This window comes from Microtus ochrogaster, linkage group LG1 (genome assembly GCF_000317375.1).
Source record: "Microtus ochrogaster isolate Prairie Vole_2 linkage group LG1, MicOch1.0, whole genome shotgun sequence".
Taxonomy (NCBI): Eukaryota; Metazoa; Chordata; class Mammalia; order Rodentia; family Cricetidae; genus Microtus; species Microtus ochrogaster.
This window is the reverse complement of record NC_022027.1, coordinates 34,822,675-34,832,826: the sequence shown is the minus strand read 5'-3', so window position 1 is coordinate 34,832,826 and position 10,152 is coordinate 34,822,675. Positions and strand designations below refer to the sequence as shown.

General features: G+C 37.4%; 1 protein-coding gene across 1 annotated transcript in view; it reads right to left on the bottom strand.

Annotated features, from left to right (window-relative positions):
- Positions 1 to 422: 422 nt before the first annotated feature.
- LOC101987623 (transmembrane protease serine 11G) overlaps positions 423 to 10,152 on the bottom strand; it is a 16,706-nt gene continuing 6,976 nt past the window's right edge. Inside the window, exons 6-10 of the mRNA XM_005359434.1 lie at positions 6,656 to 6,694; positions 5,799 to 5,970; positions 4,558 to 4,817; positions 2,215 to 2,357; positions 423 to 584 (exon numbers count right to left, since the gene is read on the bottom strand). Coding sequence (XP_005359491.1) covers positions 423 to 584; positions 2,215 to 2,357; positions 4,558 to 4,817; positions 5,799 to 5,970; positions 6,656 to 6,694 — 776 coding nt within the window. The remainder of the gene's footprint in view (positions 585 to 2,214; positions 2,358 to 4,557; positions 4,818 to 5,798; positions 5,971 to 6,655; positions 6,695 to 10,152) is intronic.

The window sequence follows — 10,152 nt, the reverse complement described above, 5'->3', positions numbered from 1 at the left end:
TTAGACTGAGTAACTTGGTCCGTCTAGTCAGTGGACCAACAAACTGCCAAAGAGAATTCTCTATGAAGATGACGAAAACGATGGAGACACCAGAGAAGGGTCTGGAGAGAAGCAGAGAGTGGCGGTGCAGTTAGTATTTAGTTAATCTCCCGATTACTGTAAATTGAAAAAAATATGAAGTAGGAAAACAGAGGTGAGTAGGGCGGTAATGAGATGCTTTGTGGAGCAGACAGCATCCTCTCTGTTCAAGGTTGGTGGAAAAATTCCAGTAATGTGGAAGAAAGTCTGTCCCCTTCTGATTTAAGGTCACCACACCATGCTCGTTTGCGTCTCGAACTAGATGACCATGTTCCCGGTAATGAACACTGAATGAAATTTGCCGGAGGCCGTGTGTGACACTCCAGTTTGAATAAGGGGTGGCATTAGATGTTAGTTTTCGATTTAATCCAGTTCCGATAATGAGTCACTCTCGTGTAAATTCCGGGCTTGTTTTCTTTTCCACAGTCAATTCCCCAGCTAACAATGCCAAGAAGATACCAGATATTTCCATCGTGTGGAATGACCAGGGGCCCTCCAGAATCACCCTAGAAAAGAAGGGAAATATAATCAATGTGGGAAATATTGTATCCGAAGTGAAAACTAATTGGCTCCTGTCTAATAAATCCATATCCGAAACGAACACATCCGACTTTTCCACAAAGCTTCTTTAACTCTACTAGCTAGAAGTGATGCCTTGGTTTAAATTAGTTTTTCACCTTGTTCCACTCTTACTAATCAGTAGAAGAGTGTTCTGGAATGTTCTTTCAAATGTGCAGTATTTATTAATGAAAGGCTATGGCAAGTCCCCAGTAAACACCTTCAAATACCTAAACCATGAGTATTTCTCAGTTATTTTTATCATAAGATTTCAATAAAAGATTTAAAATTTATCTTTACTTAATAACTTTATCCTATGTAAAAATAAAAAAACACAATTATTACAATTCCTTAGAATGAGGGAAATGGTAGGGTCTGGAGGAGGCAGAGGCTCCTGAAGCAACTTTGAGGCTCCTTCCTTTCCACATTCCTCCTATTCTCTTCCTGTGTTTGGTGCACAGCATGAAAACCCTGATTGACTTGAGGCAACCTTCCTCAGCTGCTTTCCCTCAGGCCTCCATTGCAATTGCGTTCCTCACGCTCTTACCACTGCCAGTAAAAGGAAATAAGGAAGTATAAGCCAATGAGCCGAGAATGTCAGCTCCTGTGTAGATCATGTTTAGTCTCTGAGTCTTGTGATTCCATTGTATGTTGGATACACATCTTGCTTCTCCTTCTCAGGGGGGATTTGGAAAGATACCTTGTATTCTAGAATGTGTAGCTAAACCCTGACTTTCTTCCTTTGTTTTAGTAACCCATGCCCTAATGAAATTGTAAACTCATTGTGTTTGTCTTAAATTTCAGTTTCCTTCAGCAATGTCTGTAGTAACTGTGATTCACAAATAGCTGAATAAATGAATGTAAATTTATTGTCATTGTATGACAACCAATGTCAGCTCAATAAATATGCATGCACACAAAAAATGTCACACATGTGCCAAGTTATCAGAGTCAATATTAATTCTTCAAGTAATCACTAAGTTCTTGTGACCAGTCACAAATGCTATAGGTCATATCTTTAATTCATTAGTTATTTTTAGATCTTCAAATAGCCATATTTGGAATTGATAATGTGCTTAGTGCTTGCAATAAATTTGTTGTAAGTATGAAGAAAATGCTCTTTCTATAATTTGAAAAATAATCTGTTATATACTACGTTTAAAGGAGTGACTACAGGTAATCATTTTTCCCAATTCTGTAATTCTATTTGGGCATACGTTATTTAATTACAAAGGTTAGCAGATCTTGTCTCACTGTGGCTTGAAGTTAATAGGAATGAGATATTCAAAGTGTAGTTGACTGAGCCTTGATTCTGTGACTTCATGCCTGTTTTCTACTTTCAGGCTGGATTACTGATCTCTACCAAGAGTTCTGATTTTCAACTGAAAACCTTGCTTAGATAGCTCTGTTCAATATGATGTTTCATAAGGAGCTGTATGTCTTGTTCTCCAGTCCCTCTTCACACCTCTGTCCTCCACAAGCTAATTTCATGGAACTGTGCTAAATGACATCACTCTGTGATCAATGATTTCATCCTTATCGAGTAGAGGCAGTTTTTGTGGATTAGAGTATACTTACCTCACAGGCGTCCAGTTTTCCTGTCAAGAACCCAGCACATATCATTCCTGATGATATAGCTCCACCATACACATTCACTTGGTTACATACATCATTACTTATGATCTCTATTTCAACCTCTTGGAGAGAATTGGGAAAGGGACCTAAATAGGGAAACAATAAATGCATGAGAAACTAGATAATTCCAATTTATAAATCATTTAGAAAGACTAGCATTATCAAGAATCGTGTTTCAGATAGGAAGGCAACTCCATCAGGCTGTGAAAGGAGACAGAGACAGAGACCCACATTGGAGCACCGGACTGAAATCTCAAGGTCCAAATCAGGAGCAGAAGGAGAGAGAGCACGAGCAAGGAACTCAGGACCGCGAGGGGTGCACCCACACACTGAGACAATGGGGATGTTCTGTCGGGAACTCACCAAGGCCAGCTGGCCTGGGTCTGAAAAAGCCTGGGATACAACCGGACTTGCTGAACATAGCGGACAATGAGGATTATTGAGAACTCAAGAACAATGGCAATGGGTTTTTGATCCTACTGCACGTACTGGCTTTGGGGGAACCTAGGCAGTTTGGATGCTCACCTTAATAGACCTGGATGGAGGTGGGTGGTCCTTGGACTTCCCACAGGTCAGGGAACCCTGATGAGGGAGGGACACTTGATCGGGGGAGGGGGAGGGAAATGGGAGGCATGGCGGGGAGGAGGCAGAAATCTTTAATAAATAAATAAATTTAAAAATAAAAGAATCACGTTTCATTCTATGGGATCAAATTGCTTCATGAGAAGGATGATGTGTACGATGAAATTGGTGTGGCTTTCTGTTCAAAACAAACATCAGTACAAACAGAAAGAGAGCACAACCCGTCATGCTTTTTTCACTAACCACATTACTTGATTCGTTTGCATTGACTGTAATGCAAAATTGCCATTTACTTGAATGTAATACTGTTTTAAGCTATTCTGTTTTCATGTTTCCATTTACTGCTTCAGTTAAAAATGTCATTCATATGAAATTCTTGTTCTTTTTATAAGAGAAGAATTGGCATAATTAAGAAATTGGGGACTTGGTAGTCTTTCCATATATGCTATGGCTGTTAGCTTGGTGTTTTTGTGGAACTCCTAAGAGTGGGGGGCAGGTATGTCTCTGACTCTTTTGCTTGCTCTTGGAACTCTTTTCCTTCTGTTGGGTTGCCTTGTCCATCCTCTCTCTATATGAGGGCTTTTGTCTTGTCTTATTATGTCTTGTCCTATTTGGCTGTTGTCTCCCCTCTTTTTTTTTTAACTTTTTTAAGAATTGTTTTTAAAACAATCTTTTTTTTATTTTATGTATCAATCCCAGTCCCCTTTCCCTCCTCTCCTCCTACTCCCCTCAGCTTCCTCACACACCCACTATCCACTCCTCAGAGAGCTGAGGCTTCTCATAAGAGTCAACAAAATTGGTTATATCACTTGAGGCAGGACCAAGGCCCTCCCACCTGTATCTAGGCTGAGCAAGGTAACCCTTCATAGGGAAGAGAAGAGATATCTTGATAAGAGGGAGCCAGTATGGGGTTAGCAAGAAACCTGGCTGTTGTCTCTTGGAGGTTTGCTCTTTCCTAAAGGAAAACAGAGGAGTAGTGAATCAGGGGATAGGAAATTGGGGCAAAAATCTAGGAGGAGGAAAATATAATAACCGAAAAATTCATTTTCAATAAAAAATGAAGGAAGAGGAGTAGAAAGAAGAAGAGGAGGAAGAAGAAGGAGAAGAAGAGGAGAAGGAGGAGGAAAAGGAGAAGCAGCAGCATAGGAACCCAAAACTCATGCTTACATCTAAAAGGCTGTGCTTGCTATTTTTTGAGTATTATTTAATGGAACAAAATGCCATATGTCTCAACGTGATATTGTTACCAACTTCAGAGACACACGGGTCAGAGGCTCCCATTTAATATTTAATACCGGGCAGGAATAGTTCTTTCGGTTTAGCACTGTGGCCCTCTAGGATTATCATAGTTAGTGCTTGCAAATTCTATGAGTCAGACAGACATAACCGACTCCCTACATATGAAATATGTGGACAGAAAGGAGGATATTTAAATGAATATGCTCTGATAAACTGAAAACAAATTTTTAGGAGTATGAAAGTATAGTCTATAAAATGACTGTCTATATATTGCTATCTTAACCACTATATCAAATATAAGTATATGAGTACTATTTATAGCTAAAGTTTTCATAGTTTTTTGCTGTGACAGTCATGGGATTATCTTGATTTATACTTCATATTTTTTTTATTTGATTGGGAATTTCCACACAGGAGCAACTTAGGTTTGCATTTTTGAATCCTTGTTTTTCCTGATATACTCACCATTTGCTTTCAAAGCTCCCCATCCAGTGACAAACACTTTACTCTTCGGCAAGACTTGAAAGGTAGCATCAGGGAGACAGACTCTGCGCAGGTTTTCAGAAAACAGGACGGGGCTGGAGAGCTTGACCACAGCAATATCATCGTCGTGCTTGTGAGCTGCGTAGTTCTCATGAATAATGATGGACGCTACCTTTCTTGTCGTCAGTGGATGGCTTAGGGTTGTCCCAAAACTGACTGTCCACAGTTTGGGGTTTTTGTAACTGATCACAAATTAAAAGAAGCAAACACGGTGAGTTCATTTCTGGTCTAAAGTTGCCCAGGATTCTGGATGAGCAATGGGATTTAAATGTGGGGGACAGGCAAATTTTTTAAAATCATAGTTGATTTGGACTTTCCCACTATTTTTTTAGACTTTCCCATCCTGATAATTTGCTTCATAGCTGATAAGAAACATTCCGTTAAAAGTAGGTTTAGTTACCCTCTTTGAGAATGAGTATGCATTTTAAAGGAAACAAAATATTACTGCTATTTTATATAAATAATATACAAAATATATTATTTGAAGAAAATAAAAATACTAGATATAATCATCTACATATATTTCTGTAAATACTCATACATACTTATAATCATGCACAGTCATAAATTTTTATTCATAGGTTCATAGAGAGGAAGACATAGGCAAAAAGAGAGAAAAAAAGATAGAGGCTCAGAAAAAAAGATAAATTTGTAGACATAGGTTATTTTTTAATGACTTTTTTTCCATTGGGCATTTTATCCAAAATATTTCCCCCATTTTATTTGAATTTCACTAGGGTTATCATATTTCCTCTTCCTCTCCAACAGTGAAATATGTCAAATATTTAATAGTGTACAAAGAATATAAACATATAGCCCATAATATTCATGTAGAACATCAGATGTTAGTTTAGGTTGGGGTATAATTAACGGCACTAAAAGAAAACATCAATCTATTTCAGGAAAACTGGTGAGCGTACTTGATTTTTCACTGTTGACTTGTTTCTAGTTAAAATTGAGATTACTATAAAAGATAAATTCAGTTGGAACTGAAAGCAATCTATTCTTTGCCCTATTCTTCAATAATTGATTTTCTTTTCTACTCCTCCCAACAAGGGGCTAAGAGATTCATGGAAAGGATGAAGAAGAGATAGGAATTATGGAATATGAATGTGAGAAGCAGAGATGCTTGGGACTTCAAAGAGAGCAACCTGAGGACTCACGTATCAAAGCAGTGAGCAGAGGTCAGGAGCCACTGGGAGCCAATCAGGGATGCACCACAGAGGTGGATACCATCCACCTGCAGGCTGCTTTGCCATGGCCAGGAAGCTTTGTCTGCAGGTTTGCCATTAGCAATTCTTGCTGTAAGTGGGTACTCCATCCCCAAGCCACAATCTGCCAGCCAGAACAAAATAACATGGTTATTTGCAGCGACTTGTAAATGTATCTAGATGTCTTCAGCAAAATTAAGCATGAAAATATTTAATGATGTGTCTTGCCTTGAAAATATTCATTAAAATTAACAGTAAATGTCAGGATGATGATGGATAGTCAAGTTGACCGAGTATACATATTTTTCAATGAAATCATTAATAATTAAAAGTTAACTCTCATTTTAGTGTATTTAAAGTAACTTTCCTTTGATATTAGTTTTTCATATTTTCTGAGTCCTGTTATGCATAACAGGTTACTCCAGTAATAGTTGACAATTATTGCAGATAAATTACAGCCATAATATTCTAAAATCTATCAAATAGATAATATTTTACATAACATAGTTAGTATGTTTCATTTAAATCTATGAAAATTTATATTTTAACGAATAAGTCAAATAAAAATAAATAGGAAACACTTGTGTAATTTGTCAAGGAGGTCAGCAGTGAATATTACTACTAAAAGAAAAATATTGCTAAAAAATTCATAAAAATTCTGTTAGTAATGTTCTCATTAATTAAAAGTCACATATCCATTTAGAAATACTGTAGGTATTTGAGAAATGGGATACATGCAGATAAAGACCAAAGTGTTGTGAGTTTGAGACTTTGATTTAAGAACATATCAGTGACATTCTTGGACTCACCACTGTTTAGAATATTCTCTGCTTGTGCTGCATTCATTTCTGGAAAAAATGAAATCAAGGTCATTTTTCAGTGACATAAGTGTTATAATTTAAAATACAATGCCTACATGGTATGAAATCTTCAGATTGGGAAAAATATGAACTAATGAAGACAGTCAATATAAAGGCAATAAAATAAGCCATGAAAATGGGTGCTGAAATATGAATTAAGATTCTGACTGCACATGGATTTCAGGAGGATCCTGATACGATTATAAAATCATTGTCATAGACAGACATTATTTGTCTGAAAGATTAATGTCATACCAACTTATTGATGTAAAAGTTAGGTGTGTAGAGCTATTTTTACCTGAGTCCTCCTACATGTGTAGAAGCCTTTCATTCTGGCTCCACTTGCATGGAGCTGTTTAGGAGAGGTATACAAACCATCTTCAACGTCTGGTATGTAGGATTGGCCCATAGATTTTTTTTTCCTATTGTATCAAATTCCACCTGCATCTAACATGTTTTCATTTTTATTTACAGATAAAACTGAAAATGATATACTCTGTATTGCTCTCTATGCCAGCATGTGTAGTGAGATTCGAGTCAAGTATATCGAGATGAAAGCTGGCTAGCATTTCAGGGTCAGGTCTTTAGATCAGTCTCAAGGGACACTGAGTTGGAACCACTGTTAGGAAGTTAATTATAGAACATCCTTAGAATTCAGTTCTGCCAATAGTAACCGCCACCCCTCGCCATGTCTTCCCTAGCCCTTAAAATAAATGTAGATTTTCTAACTGGCCCTAGGTGGCCCAGGATCCTATTATGTCCTCAGTGTCACACTGAACTGCTCTTCCTCCTTGACCTTCAAGGTCTTAACTGTGTTCAGGTGTTGCTTCTGTTGGCAGTCTTTAATCAACTAGCTGCCTGCTTCATCAGAACGCTTTTCCCATGGCCTTTCCCTGCAGGGTTTCCTGTCTTTCAGACCTCAACTTTAAAGATTCCTTCTTCCATAGTGCTTTCCATGACAAAGCAAACTGAAGTCTCAGGTCGTTGTCAGGACAACATTATTTGTTGCTACCCAGTTTGTTCACTTTCTCCTTTCGGTTAGAATATTGATTCTAGGTGTACAGAGATTTCAGTTCCTGAATGGAATAGCATAGTTTCTGAGTGAATAGATGAATAACCATTATGGCCTATAGTCTACTGAGTTCTATAAGATATGCACTGTGTTGTATAATATCTTTGTAGTGATGCCATGATACAAGTCTACAGAAGCATGATGTAATACTTGTTGACAATCAGTCTCAAGGTCAGGCAGTTCGTCCTTCACATGAAAGTCATCTGTACGTTAGTCCTACCCTTTATTAGGTCTATTAATTCTCAGTGAGTGGATTATGGTTAATTTGTAACTTATTAACAACTTTCTACTAAACCAATATCTATCTACTCAGGAAATATTGATCTACTTCTGTGATGGAAGCTATGTCTCATATAGAGGCTTGATTCAATAGATGTGCTCTTCTTTTCTGATAGAAATATTGTAAAACTTTAGGTCTGGGCCAAGATTGTTCAGACTCAATTTTCTCTTTTCTTCTTCTGTAAATGCAACCAGCTACTGTAATAGTGAATGCAACCATTCACTGCATTTGTGAATTTTGCATCAGTGGATTCAACTTACTCTCAGTCAGAAATATTTGCAAAACACTGAATCTGACTTGTATTTTTCCATTATATTCCCTAAATGCCAAGTACTTACATATAATTTATGCTATATTAGATATTGTAAGTAATATATAGTTTATTAAAGTACATGGGGGACTGGAGTGTTAGTATTTCACCTAACATGCCCAAGGTCCTAGGTTTGAGCTGTGGCACAGTAACACACACACACACAGTGCATGGGAGACCTGCATATAACATATAGAAATACTGTGAAATTTTGTAGGAGAGATGTGATATCAAAATTATTTACTACAGTAAAAGAACTCTCAAAGCTATAAAGAAGGTGACAAAATGGTGAAAGACTTCAGAATTTGAGGAAGGAAAAGGGCTGGGCTTTGTGACCTTTCTTTTAATTTTACTTATAACCTAGACTAGGGACCAGAAAGGTCTGTCAAAAAAGTGGCCATCAACAAGTTCAAAGAAAAAAGTCTCAGGAAATGTCCAAGTTTTCTATGCAAAGTACTAAAAGAAGGGAAGGACAATAGAGATTTACCTAGACATCTACTGTAAGTCGATTCTCCAGAAGTAATGACACCAGGAATCCCCTGACCATCCCAGTTCCCCTGCTGTGACCAAAACACTGGTGGACAAACTATCCATCTGTGGAGACATCTGTAGATTCCTGTCTCTACTCAGTGGCATAGGAGATCCAGGTCCATAGAGATATGAAACTACAGGGCAGTCCAGAGAAGCACATTCTACAGCCATGAATAGCAGGCAGCAAAACAGCATAGTGTTGCAAGAATCTCCAAGACTAAACCGCCATTGAAATAACAGAAGTAGGCAAGAATTTAGACTCTCAATGTAGGCAAGATTGAATGTGTGCTAAATGAAAAAAAATATTTATTCAGGATTAAGATTCTCCTAGTCTATCATGTTCAGAATATACAAACTCTCATATAAAATGAAACAAAACAAGATAGGAAATCTGCAATTTGAATGAGAACACAAACAACCAATGCTAATTCTGAGAGATCTAGAATGTTAGAAATAATTGATGTAGATTTTGAAGAGCTGCCACAATCAATGATCTTGTAATAAGTGAAACATAGAAAAATATTAACAAAGCAGTAGAAATAATAAAAAAAATATTGAAAATGATAGGGATGAGAAAAAATTGCCATCATATAAGAAAAATAATAGCAGTGATAACAGACCAACTGATTTGATGATATTCCTAGTGCAGATGGATAATGGGAACAGCATCAGTGAACCTGAGGAACAACATCAGTGAACCTGAGGACAGTAGCTGAATTATTCAGCTTTAAGAGCAGAGTAAATGGACCCAAATGAGCAAAGTCTTTGGTGTCTTTGGGATGTTTTATAGAACATGGATACTTGTGACTTTCTAGAATGGAGGCAAATAAGAAAATTCCTCACAATTATTAAAGACAGAAATGTATAGGTTCAAATAATGAGTAAACTCCAAATAGAGTAGAGTAATGAGAGTCATCATAATGAAACTGTAAAGAAAATAGACATGAAGGCGAACAGAATGAGTCTGAAATTGACTTTTAAGAGACTCCTTTTGTATCTTGCCCACTTTCAAGGAACTGAATTAGCTCACAGAATTATAGGGCAAACATTTGCCAGATCCAGTCCCCTCCCAGTGCTGAGCTCAGCGTGTGTGTGCATCACTGAGTAGTGCAAACATTTCCTGCACCCAAGGAAGCATAGTGTGCTGCGAAAGAAAAAAAGATAAAAAGTCAAAGAAATTCTTAAACAAGTCTGTGGAGCACAGGTGTGTGTGTGTGTGTGTGTGTGTGTGTGTGTGTGTGTGTGTGTGTGTG